Consider the following 13,094-nt stretch of genomic DNA (forward strand, 5'->3'; position numbering starts at 1 on the left):
AAGTTAAAGTCACAATCCCAAGGTAAGCACTGATTTTGAGATCCATGGGAAAATACTAAGGTACAATTTATAAGCATCCCATCTCCTGTGGGATATGGAGGTTAACATCTTTGCAGAACCCAGCCCCATGATAATATAATGCATGCAGCCTACACCTGCTTTCAACACAGGGGCCATTCAGTGCAGGAGAAACCTAGCCTGGCACCCAGTTCAGAAACTGAATTGACAGCCTGAATTATATGCCTCGCACTGAGGAGATTTTCATTAAATATTTGCAATTAATAAATGCGTGAATAAATATTCAACTTCTCCTTGTTGGTTGTCCTTCCTTACCTTTCTTTTAAAGAGTAATACTGTCCCCTCAAATACTTGCTAATTACAAAAGGAAAAAAGAGTAAGACTCTCCTGTATCCAAAGGATCAAGTTAATATAACTAGTAAAGGCACAAATTGAAATGATGTATCACCTGACAGGATACAATGAGAAGAACAGAGCAGCACTTCTGTGATATTCTTGTCAAACATATTAATCATGAGAAAACATCACACAAACCCAAACTGAAGAATATTTTACAAAATAACTGCCTTATAATCTTCAAAAGTGTCAAGATCATGAAAGTCAAGTAAAGACTGAGGAATTTTTCCAGATTGAAGGAGGCGATGGTGACGTGACAACAAAATGCAATGCATGATTCCAAACTGGATCCTTTTGCTATAATGGATTTTATCAAGACAATTAAATGGGGTTTGAAGATTAGGTGATAATAATGTATCAGTGTAATTCTCCTGATTTTGTTGACTGTACTGTAGTAATAAAGGAGAGAGTCCTTGTTTATAGGAAACGCACCTTAAAGTATCCTAGCATGATGAGGCAGTGGGTTGGCGACTTATGTTCAAATGATTCAGAGGAAAAATGTTATTTGTACTGTACTTGCAAACTTTCTATACTTTGAGAGTGTTTTGAAATTTTAAAAAATTTAAACGAATGAAGTATGACTGTGCTGAAGCATGGCAACTACAATTAATGCATTATCTCCCCCACTCCACCAACCTCTCCTTGCATGTCCAATGGCTGCATCTGCCACTTTCTAGAGTTTATTTCTCTAAGGCAATTTTTTGCATGCATCAGTAAAAATGCAAAAGGCAATAGTGATGTTTTGAGAGATGTCTGTCATTCAAACATTGTTATTTTCATGTTTCTCAAAATCAGTACCCATGTTAGGATGAATACCTTCTGTATATTAGAAAAACTCTAGGGTTAATCTTGTTTTCTAAGAAAAAAATTATTTCATAAATATAACATGAAAATATAATAACCTGTAATCCCTTCACACTAATAAATACATTTTTCCAAGTTACCTTCCTATCCTAGTCCATATACATAAATTACTTTTACATGGTTGCAGTCACAACATGGATAGAATTTCACATTCTGCCTTCCCTGTCTGAGTGTATTCCAGTATTGTTGAGAACCTCTGGGGCTCTTCTTGTCCTCTGAGTCTATGATTACATTTTTGAAACACTGACCTCATAACATAACTAGAGGTCCATATTTTATTATTCAATACTTGCAGTGTGGGCATCTCATTGCTTCTACCTAGACAGTATGATGCGGTTGTGCTACCTATCTAGTAATTTTTATTCCTGGGCACTGTCATTTCGCAGAGGTTTAAAACCTCTCAGACTTGGCCTGGAATCCCAGCTCTGCTTTGTACAGGTTATTGAATAAACTTTCTGAGCCTCTGTTTTCAGTCTGAAAAACAGGGGAACATAATACCTACCAATATGATTTTTGTGAGGATTAAATGAGATGATGAATGTGAAGTCTTTACTACAGTGCCTGGCATGTAATAAGGCCTCAATAAATATTTGCTATTTCAGTATTTGTCTAAGAACCATGTTACTAGTTAATAGAATGTGGGATTACTCCAAATATATAATTTTGTGACCAATGTTTTATTTCACAACTCACTTCTATTTGCGATATGTGATGATGGGTTTTTGTTGTTGTTGTTAATATGAAGGATTTATAAAGAAACCAACTGATTTTTTAATGGCCACCAGAACTGAGAACCAAAAGGATAACTAGAATGGCAGCTGATGAATCATCTTTCTCCAACACCTGCTTTAGTTTTTCTGCTTCTCTAAAAAGAGAAAGAAAAAAAGAGCCCCTAAATATGTAATCACTGGAACATGGCAGAAATATTACATCCACAGTTTCCTTTTAGAAAATGATCAGCTATGAATTTGTGTAATTCCTTTCACAGGCAGATGATTCCATATTACAGAAGAAAGATAATGTCCCACCTTACAAATTGTATAAATAAAGGAATTACTGTTTGTGTTAATAAAAAATATTGTGTAAAAAGTATTCTTTGAGAAATTCCAGGAAATACAGGATCTTTGAGGGTGCATTTGTGCTTGATAATCATGATGTATCTCACAGAGAGGCACTGGATGAGAAGTTTAAGAATCACTAAACACTGCCAACTAAAGGGTATTTCAAATTATACACCAATAACGTTTTATTTACAGATTTTCTGTTCTTCCCTTCTTTAAAGTGTTTAAAGTAGATGGGACAGGAATCCACTGTGTGAGCTGATGAACATTATAAAAAAACAAATTTCAAACCATTTAAAATTCCAAAATAGGCAAGGGATAAGAAACATTGTTAAAAAAATCTTCTAAATATTTTTATAAATGAACCTTTCTAGATAGTTATCATGTCCTTAGAAAAACTTACCTTGCCATCAAGAATGAAAATTAAAGCAAAATATTCACACAGATGACCAGCTAGTAGTCAAGCCTTTTATCCCCTGGAAAAAAGGCAGTAAAGAATCTCAGGAGGGATAAGAAAAGACAGAAGTATTTTAAAATACAAGGTTTTTGGGAAGTGAATGTGGCTTAGGTGATAGGGCCTCCACCTACCATATGGGAGGACCCGGGTTCGATCATTGGGCATCCTGGTGAAGAAGAGGAAGAGAAAGAGTGCCTGCGCAGCAAGCCAGTGCCTGCATGGGGAGCTGAGTGCCTGCACAGTGAGCCAAGTGCCCACGCAGCAGCACGCCAACTGCCTGCGGGGTAAGCTGAGTGCCCGCTCGAGAGCCCATGCAGCAAGCCAAGTGCCCACACGGTAAGCCGAGTGCCCACACAAGTGCCCGTGTGGTGAGCCAAGTGCCCGCACAAGTGCTCACATGGCGAGCCGAGTGCCCGCATGGCAAGCTGAGTGCCCATGTGGGTGCCCACGTGGTAAGCCAGTGCCTGTGTGGTGAGCCGAATGCCCACACGGCAAGCAGAGTGCTTGTGTGGTGAGCAAGTGCTCACACAAATGAGTCACAGAGCAAGATGATGACACAACAAAAGAGAGACAAATGGGAGAGTCAAGGTGAAGCACAGCAGAGACCAGGAACTGAGGTGGCACAATGGACAGGGAACATCTCTCCACATCAGAAGTCCCCAGGATTGAATCCTGGTGAATTCTAGAAGAGAAAGAAGTGAAAAGAAGACCAAAAAAGAGAAATAGATACAGAGAATGGATACAGACAGCAAAAACAGCAGGGAGGAAAAAACAGCAGGGAAGAAAAAAATACAAGCTTTTTCCAACAGCTCTTACTTATATCATGCTACTGGAATGCAAGAACCACACATATGCACAGCCAAGTTACTAAGATGACAATGAAACCTGTGTGTGGAGAAGAAGGGAGCAATGATTCAATGATTCAATGAGAAGAAAGTCTGGTAAGGGCTGGAAAGAGCCGGTGCTGGCTGTGTGCATCCCAAGAAGGCTGGGGGAGGGAAGACCTGGCCTCAGTAAGAGAAAGCCGGCGAGGGAGACTCACTCTCCTGGACCGTTCATGTGGACTGCCACTGAGTCCTTTATATTTCCAATGTAGAGGAATGAAAATGAATCCTAAAGTCTGTCTGTGAAAGCAAAGCATATTTTCTGGAATCACTTTTACAGTAACTCTGGTTCTGAGGGTCACTCAGAACTTCGGGATCATTTAAAATATTTATTTCTAGGATTGGGGAGCCCAGCAGAAGCTGGTTCATCTAATCTGTCTTTGTCCATAGAAAAAGGACCAAGAGGCTGCACTGGAGCCACCCGGCCCATTCGTGATGGGAAGAAGACCTGGGAAAGGTCAGTCTCTCATTTGCTCATGAGATCAGGTAAGTAAGTCAGCCTTGGTTTTCAGGATCGGCTCTGGATTTTTCTTTGGAAAAAGAAATGAGCACAATGAGGAAGGATTTCAAGTAATTCTAACATGAAAAAAAAAATCTGACTCCTCTTCCTTTGCTGTTCATCTAATGAAGAAGGAAAAAAACACATTGCTGATACAAGGCAACTGATGGATGGTTTTGTCTTTTAAAGCAAGAGTCAAAATATTAATACTTATCCTTTGATGAGAAAATTAGAGAACACACTAGATTACTGAAAACATTTAGCTACTGCCCTAATACTCCATTTCTTAAGCTTGTTTATTAAAACTATTTTTGCATTATACTAGATCATTTAAATGGATTTCCTCTAATTGAAGATTTTTTTCACAGTAAGGGCACTTATCATTTCTAGCAATACATTAGTGACCCCAGAGCCACAGCACTCTCAGAAGCTGCTGAGAAGCACAGCTAATCTTCTTTTTCTTATTGAATCTCCTATACTAAGTCTCTAAAGCATTTTCCTGGGCCGGGGGAGGCATTCCTAATGCCACTGTCCATATTATCTTCAGCTTACAGGAACAGAGAGTTTCACTCTTTCAAGGTCATTATCTATACTTACATGGATCCCAAATGCCAATTAAGATTTGCAGGAACTTTCTGCCATTGCTGGTGAAATGAAGATGCATGTTCAATTTCACTAAAAATAACATTTCCACCACACTAGAGATGATCTTTTTGACACCCCTAAGGATGACGGAATAATCTTTGAAATTAATATTCATGGCCGAATTAACTGGACAGTGTAAATAGTGATGACTTAGGAAGAGCTTCTGCTGTCCCTGGCTAGCACACACACCCAGGCGCTTGCCCATCCTTGCATATTTGTTTAATGGTATCTATGCGCTGACTCTCTCATCTGCACGACGTTCTCTCAAGATGTCCAGTGGAACCGGGCAAAGCCATTAGCAGCGGCGCAACACACACCGGGGAGTGTGGTGGCGGCTGCAAACACTGGCTCCATTCACCCTCAGAAAAGAAAGGCCTGCTCCCTTTTCACCGACAATCCTCATGCTATGCCTCAGTGTTTCTCTCAGCTGGGTAGCCACAAGCCTATTTCCTTCTTTAGCCCATATTATAATGGAGGATGAGATGAAAAGGAGTACAGACCCTTGATACCTTTTACTTGTAGTGCTAACTAATGCAGGGCCTCGTGTCTGATCTTCAGCTTGGCTGAGGGATGGCAGATGGCCTTCTGAAAGCTTTTCAAACTGAGGCTGCTTTCAGCAGGGCGAGAGGGGGTATTGTTACATTTTCCTTATAGTGGTCGGAAGCAGCACTGAATAAAAGCGCACAACAATTGTGCCACTTCTCTGGGAAGCTTATTACAACCTTACAATGAGGGCTAATTGGCTGATGCCAAAAGCAGATGCAGAAGCAGCTTTGAATATTATTCAGAAGAGGTTTAGAGGACAGAGTCGGGGAGAAGCCTCGGCATAAAGGAGCACCGCGATGGGAGGAACATCAACATGTAAAGTGAGGGCCATCGTGAAAAGGTAAAAGGGTAGCTTTAGTATTTTTATCAAGAAAGAACCGTGCTCTGGTTTAAAGAGTTTGTTCACATTCACCTCCCTCCTCTTCTCCAAATTTCCTTGATCAGGAGGAAGTCAGCGTGCAATGCTGGCTACCATCCACAGACACACGCAGCGGTCTTGGGCCCTGACCCCGCCGTTACCATGAGAACTGATGGGCACAAATCTTGCAGCCTTTCAAGAAACTTTCGTGGGAACTCCTTGAGGTGGGCAGAGAAGGAACTGAAATGTCCTGTGTACTTACTAGGCTAGTATAAGAAGCTTCCTTTTTTGTGTCATTTAATTTTCAAAACAACTTGGCAACATATTCCTATGGTCATTTTGCAGCAGAGGAAAGTAAAGCTCAAGGATGTTAAATAACTTGTTCAAATCCAGGCATTTCTGACTCAAAGTTCAAGTCCTTCCCACTAGGCCAACCTGTGCCAACTTTTCATATATTCTGGTCCTATCTACTACCTGGTAGGTACTAGTTGGTGCTCAATAAATGTTTTCTGAGAACTGAATTAAACTGACCCTGATGTGGAAGAAGGAAAGAAGCTCAAAAAAGTGGAGACAATTTAGGAATGCTGGTCTTAGGAGTCAATTCTCAGCTAAGACTGGCCTGCCTAACTGGCCTTACCCCAATACACAATGAAAACAGCCAGATTTCTTTGGTAAAAATGTATTAAATGCATATTATGTGCCAGGCGCTGGGCTGAGTACTAGAAGTACAGACATTTCAAACCCAGGTTCTGTCTTCAGGTAGCTCTCAGTCTGTTGGTTAGGACCCATATACATATACAGTATGATATGAAAACAAAACAGTGGTAAGCTCAGGTGCTCAAGAAGGAGAAAGGAAACCTAACAAAACCTACGATGATCAAGGAAGGCTTCCTGGAGGAGATGATGCCTGAATGGGGTCTTAACAGATGAGTAGGAATGAGGCAGGCGAGAACGGCCGGTGGTGTTATTCCAGGAAAAGGTGCGGCACAGCAGAATCCAGAGGCATAAACTAGCCAGTGTGTGCATAGAACAGTAACGGCTCTTCCTATAGAGCCCAAATTGTGCGGCAGGAAATGACACTAAGGAGATCAGTAGGGCTAGGGAAAGTAGGAAGAGCTCAAATGCCATGCTAAGTGGCTTGAACTTCATCCACAGGGGATGCAAGGAAGTGATTGTTCTATGCAGAGAGAGGGAATGACATAGTCACTAGAGAGCAGGATCTTTAACAAGGGTCCATGAGCTTTAACTGAAAAAAAATCAATTTATTATCTTTATTTTCTCTGACTTCTAATTCAGTCTAGCATTTCCTTCACTTATGAATGTATGCAATAAATTACAGTAGTACTCATTTCATATCACATTACAATTGTTGCGTATCTCGAAAAATCGCTTATGCTCATCCATACTACAAAATTACGGTAGTTGTTACACCTGGTGCTAGTTGAGCATCATCAAACTATCTGCTGCTACACTCTGCGAAGGGGTCCATGGTTTTCACCTGACTGGCAAAGGGGTCCTGGAACAAAAAAAGGTTAACAACCCCCAGTGTAGAGAGTAGATTTGAAGGGATAAGAATGGAAATAAGAGGAACAGTTGGAAGGTTGATGTGTTTTATGCGGGGAATAATGAGGGCCTGATCCAGGGACATGGTATCAAGATGGGTATGACCAGATTTATTTCCAAAACATTTTCAAGGTCAAAGCAACAGGAATCGGTGATAGATGCGGTTGTGAAGGATGAAGCAATGAGAAGATGGCACATAGATTTCTACCTTAAATACCTACGGGAATGATGAGGGCAGTCAGTAAAATTATGATTTGGGGTGAGTGGGAAAGATGAAGAGTTTACTCGGGATACCTGGAGGATATGTAGGCGACTAGCAGGCAGTTGGACTATGAATCTGAAACTCAAAAGCAAGATAAAGACAAGCGGTAAAGATTCAAGAACAGAAGTCCGAAAATAGTGTCTTCTATTGGCACATCTGTCTTGCATTTGTATTTTTTTGGATCCATGTTGTTTTTAAATTAGAATTAAGTGAAAAACATGGAAAAATCAGGAAATTGCACAAAAGTGAAAAACTTCTGGTGTCTCTTGAAAATTCAGAATATTTGCACTTCTGTTACTCTATGGAGACGTTCAGCTAGAACAGGAAAGTGGCTCTGCCCTCTGAGCAGGACACGTGTCTAAACAGAACCACTGTCCTCACCACCTCTGACTGTATCCCTGACGTCAGCGTTGGATGCCATTTTATCATCACAATTGCCCTGCTGTTTTTCTTAGAGTTAAGAGGAAAGTAAACTAGCTCTTCAGTGGTTCTCTCTCTTGAAAGTAGAAAAAGAAATATAGCCCAAGACAACTAAGTGTTTCAAGAAAAGGATGGTGAGAAATGAAAAATATTCCCATCTATTTCACATATAAACAAAATGTGTCCTTCTTGAAAGGATTAAATTTCAGATGCCATTGTGAAATAAACCATATTAAGAACAATGTCCAGTATATTAAAAAAGATACATGATGAAAAGCCTAATAAACTTTTTAAAAAGGATTGTTTTGGAAATTGAATGAAATAAATGATCATATACTGATATGATCATTTGATCATTCAGAAGAGGTTTAGAGGACAGAGTCGGGGAGAAGCCTTGGAATAAAGGAGTACCGCAATGGGAGGAACATCAACACATAAGAAGTGAGGGCCATCATGAAAAGGTAAAGGGTAGCTTTAGTATTTTATCATTCAATTTCCAAAACAATCCTGTTACTTCTTCCCCACATATACATTGCCTGGCTCCTGAGGCATTTGGATTTGCCACCTCTGGTTTAGAGTCACCAGTATTTAGCATGGACAGTGAAAATGGAATCAGGGGTTGTGGATGAGATCATCCAGAGGATGTTTCTAAAGAGAGAAGAAAGTAGGCCAAGGATGGAATCTTGAGGAAACATCTGAGGGATAGAAGTACCCAAAGGAGCCTGAAAACGATGAGAGGACAAAGAAGAAATTGAGAAGCCAGGGGAAAAGGAAAAAAAGGAAAGGTCAATACGATCAAACCCTTCAGGACAGGAAAGGAAATGAAACGTGCAGTTTGTCTTGCATTGTAGGGCTCCCTCTTCTGAGGTTGCAGGGGCAGAGCCAATTTGGTCAGCTACAGTGTAGCTGAGACCAGAAGTTCCCAAAGTATTTTGGTTCACAGCACCCTCAGTGTCTCACTAATTTTTGCACAGTGCCTCAAAGGTCAAGAGAAATACCTAACAGATCCACCCAAGTATTTAGGCCCAACATCTTAAGTATTTATGTCCTAAATAGTGTAGTAGCCATTTGAAAAAACACATCTAAATTCAAAGAAAATATGTTTTTCTTTCATTCTTAAATAAACACGACTGTTTACTTATGGGATGGGTGGGCCTGTTGGGCATCGCTCAGCTTCCCCAACCTTCTCAAAGAAACTCCCTCATTTCCTGTTCTGTATAGATTTTCACACAATTTGCATTTTATCACAGCAACCACAGCCCAGCTTGAAAAGATATGACATCACCAAAAGGAACGTAGCACAATTTAATGTGAAACTCTGCCCAGTCTCTGGCTAGTGGTTCTCACGGTATCCGACAGAAGTTGAGGCACCCTGTGAGTTCACTGTGGTGGCCTGGAGTACCCTGGGCAACAATTTGGGGACCATGCCTGGTGTCCTAACTATCATGTATATCTGCACTTCTATGGGGGTCATTTGAGATGAATTTATTGAACACAACTGGCTCATGAGGTGAATAACTGCTGGCACTGACCCCCTATTAATGGAGAAGCAAGATTACCTAAAAAAGGAAACAAGGATAAACTGAAAGTCTTCAGTTTAACTGAAGCTTTCTGACCTCTCCCAAAACAAACCTTGTCCCTGAATTAGCAAATGCTTTCTTCTCCTTTCCCTTGTGTCCTCTGAATAAAAAACATGGTCAGGTGAGGGCAGGATTAAAGAAGACTTGACTGGGCCTGAAGCAGCCACACAGAGTATCAGTGCCCAAGTATTTGAGACCTGACTGTATATTCAGAAGTACAACTAAATTGTCCTCACTTGATAGCCTCCATATCCAGTTGCTGCAAATACCACATTTGGCTAGCACCCAGTACCCAATGTTTGTTTTTGTTTTTGTTAATCATCAAAGAACCCATTAGGGCCTATAATCCTTGCACTTTTTAGTTTAATGGAAAGGGCAAGGCTTTCTTTGGCACTCAGCTCCAATAAACTATTGAAGAGCTAAGTATGAACAAACATGGCCATTACTACACAGTATTCATATAGTTTCTCCCCAGCACTCCCTATGTTCCACAAGGAACTAGCAAGGTGAAATAGTAAGATGAGAAGGGTGCTCAGGTGAAGTGTCTGCAGCCTTAAGACTTAGGTTTGAATGTCAGCTCTAGGGGGAGTGTCCCTGATTTAATCTATCAATTTTTTTGAGCTCTAGTTTTATCATCTGTAAAATGAGGACAATTACATTGTGAAGAAGACTAAGTAAGATGCAAAAATTACCTAGCATTATGCCTGGGATACAATAGGGTTTCAATAAATGCTTCCTTCCTGTCCTGTTTGGCCCTGCCTCTAAATGGCTCTGTGAACTTGGGCAAGTCACTTAGCCTCTCCGGGCCTCTTTTTCATGTATATGTACATACGCGTATATACACGCGTACATGTGTGCACACACACATTCATCAAGAAGAAAACTAAGAAACTGGACTAAACTTTTCCATAATATAAGCAATACCCTTTTAATATTTTATTGCTGCTTTTAATGGTTTACTCTTGGATGGATCCCACCATTAGAATGAATTAATGCCTACTAAACAAGCTGCTGGTACTTCATAATTTGTTCTATTTTTATTGATCAAAGGCCAAGAACCTCTGATTAACAGAAGCTGACTAGGGCTATCACATCAAGTTGATAAAATTTTCTCCCAAAGCCAAGAAAATGCGTGCTAGGTCACGAGTATATGAACAATTTCCATTTGGCATTTTGAAATACGGAAACAAAACAAAATAGTCCTAGGTTCTCAGTTCACCGCTGGTGACCCCGCTGGGCCGTCCTTTAAGCCCTCTGTGCACTGAGATCCCGTGGATGCGTCTCACTGACGGCATAAAGTCCTGGTGGGAGTAAAGCCCCCAAAGCCGGCCGCCATCGCCATGACTATACATCCGGGTTCCTCGCGTACCCGCCTCCCGCGCAGCCTTGTGACGCGCGCACGCCCACATTGTCAGGCTTAGCTGGCGACCATCTCTGACAGAGCCCCACTCAAATCTCCTGCCAACGGGGGGCTAGACACCTGAATTTAAATTTCTTGCTACTTTTCATGAGACATGGAGGGGAGCTGTGAGGAGGCGCAGTAAAGGGAGGAGAGAGGGTGGTTTCAGAAAGGTTCTTTTACCCAGAGACGCGGATTGTCTCTGCTCTGCTCGCAGGCACAGCCCACGGTACAATGAAGAAAGAACTCTGGGCTGAGTCAGACCCAGAGCAGACAAGCAATCAGTGCGAACCGCTCCCGCCCACGGCAAACAGGACTACCCACCCTCATGCTCACTGCTCCTCCTGCCTTCTAGAAGCTCAGACACTTAGGTCTCCCTTGCGCTTTGTTTCCTTCACTGCCTTCTGTAGCTCTGTCACTCTCTAAAACACCCTAGTGCGAGCACGCGAAGGCCGGCGGTATCCCATTTCTTCAACAGCACCAGTACCTTGTACCTTTTCCTCCCCCTTATAGAGGCTAAAAATGTTCCTCTTTGATTTCCAAAGCCCCAGCATGTTTACACGGTGCCAGGAGGGGAAGCTTAGCTCTGCCTGGCGGTTTGTGCTAATTGTCTGGCCGCACGTTGGAAAGAGGCTTTTTGAATCTGAGCATTTAGGGAGAAAGTGGAGAAGTGTGGCTGTATGAAAGAGCAATTGATGTTAAATATTCATGCTCTGCTCTCTGTTAATCAAAATCTGTAACCCCCATTGCTTAGCTGCAGTCTTGCTGGTTTCTTCCTATGATTGTGCTAAGGGAACTTGGATACCAAACAACGGCCTCCACCGAAAGCAAAAAAACAAGAAGCAAAGATAAAGCAAAAGACAAGGCTTAGGTGCGTTTAAGTTTGAAGCGTGTCCAGTTAATATTGTGCAACTCAGCACTGTCTGTCTTCTAGGAGATGTTGAATGGTCCACAATAGTTATCCCTTCCAGCCACATTTTAGAGCCACTCCCAGTTTATTCCCTTCTCTGTATTGAATTCAGCAACTTTGTCCTTCCTTGAAGATATTTTATTAAATAATCCTTATAACTAACTGCATCATATTGTGTTCTATTTTTCAGAAATGATAAAATTATTTCATGAAATAGAGAAGAAAATGACCATAAATTAACAAAATATGGTAATAAAATCGTAGGTTGTTTTAGCAACAACTTTCAGATCTCATTTCCAGCTTTTAGGAAATAAACGTTTTATATTTTCATTTGTTGCTTTATTTTTAAAAGCCAATATAATATAACTGCAGGAACTTTTAAAATAGTCCATTTAAAAGGAAAAAGAAAAACAGCTTTTGCTTAAAAATTGTTCTGTAGCTATATTTTTTCAAGTTTCCTACAAGTATATTTTACCAAAAAATAAATAAAAGTTATAGTTTTAAATACATGCTGAGCAGTTGCTGAATTTTATGGTTTAGAATTCATGAGTTTCTTTCCTTACCTATGTCATCTGCCAGAGAAATGTTAGTGAACGTGCTGTCCTCCTCCTCCTCCTCTTTGCTGAGCCCATCCATCTTGTTTAGTTTTCAGGCCTGTTAGTGAGAGAAATGAGGGCAGGGAAGAGTGGCAGTTGTCCCATGTGATCACCCTTGTTAAATCATTAATAAATGTGCGTCCGTGCAAGCAGGTGCTCTCTGATCCTTGTACCAGCCATCCTGTTCCTGCTTTCCACTTGAGAAGTTTTATCTGAGTATTGTGTCCTTAACTGGAAATGGTTAGAAGCACAAGTGAAAGAGTCACAACCCTTTACTGGAGGCCGTGGAGCTGGCACAACACAGTACCCTGGCCTTACCTTCAATCTTCAAAAAACCTAAGGTCAAAACTGGGGGAAGAAATTGAATTTATATGATTGACAGATATTTTGGACACCTCTGATAAATTCTTCAAAGATTTGGTCGGTGACTGAGCAGCATGCCATGGAGACGAGTCACCTCACCTCCCTGAGCCTCGATGTCCTGTCTGTAATATGGGCATAAGTCTGTTGTAAGGATTAAATGAGATTCTCTATGAAAAGTACCTTGTACATAGCATCCACTTTATAAATATCAGCCACAACAATCACCACAGCAAACAATGAGGCACGTGGGAAGAAACAACATACTCAACGTGT

The 13,094-nt window shown here is 41.1% G+C and overlaps 1 protein-coding gene across 1 annotated transcript in view; it reads right to left on the minus strand.

The window, feature by feature from the left end:
• Nucleotides 1–12,546, minus strand: part of SCOC (short coiled-coil protein) — a 53,152-nt gene extending 40,606 nt beyond the window's left edge. Inside the window, exon 1 of the mRNA XM_004471942.5 lies at nt 12,426–12,546. Coding sequence (XP_004471999.1) covers nt 12,426–12,498 — 73 coding nt within the window. The 5' untranslated portion in view covers nt 12,499–12,546. The remainder of the gene's footprint in view (nt 1–12,425) is intronic.
• Nucleotides 12,547–13,094: the final 548 nt, after the last annotated feature.

This window comes from Dasypus novemcinctus, chromosome 1, assembly GCF_030445035.2.
Source record: "Dasypus novemcinctus isolate mDasNov1 chromosome 1, mDasNov1.1.hap2, whole genome shotgun sequence".
NCBI lineage: Eukaryota > Metazoa > Chordata > Mammalia > Cingulata > Dasypodidae > Dasypus > Dasypus novemcinctus.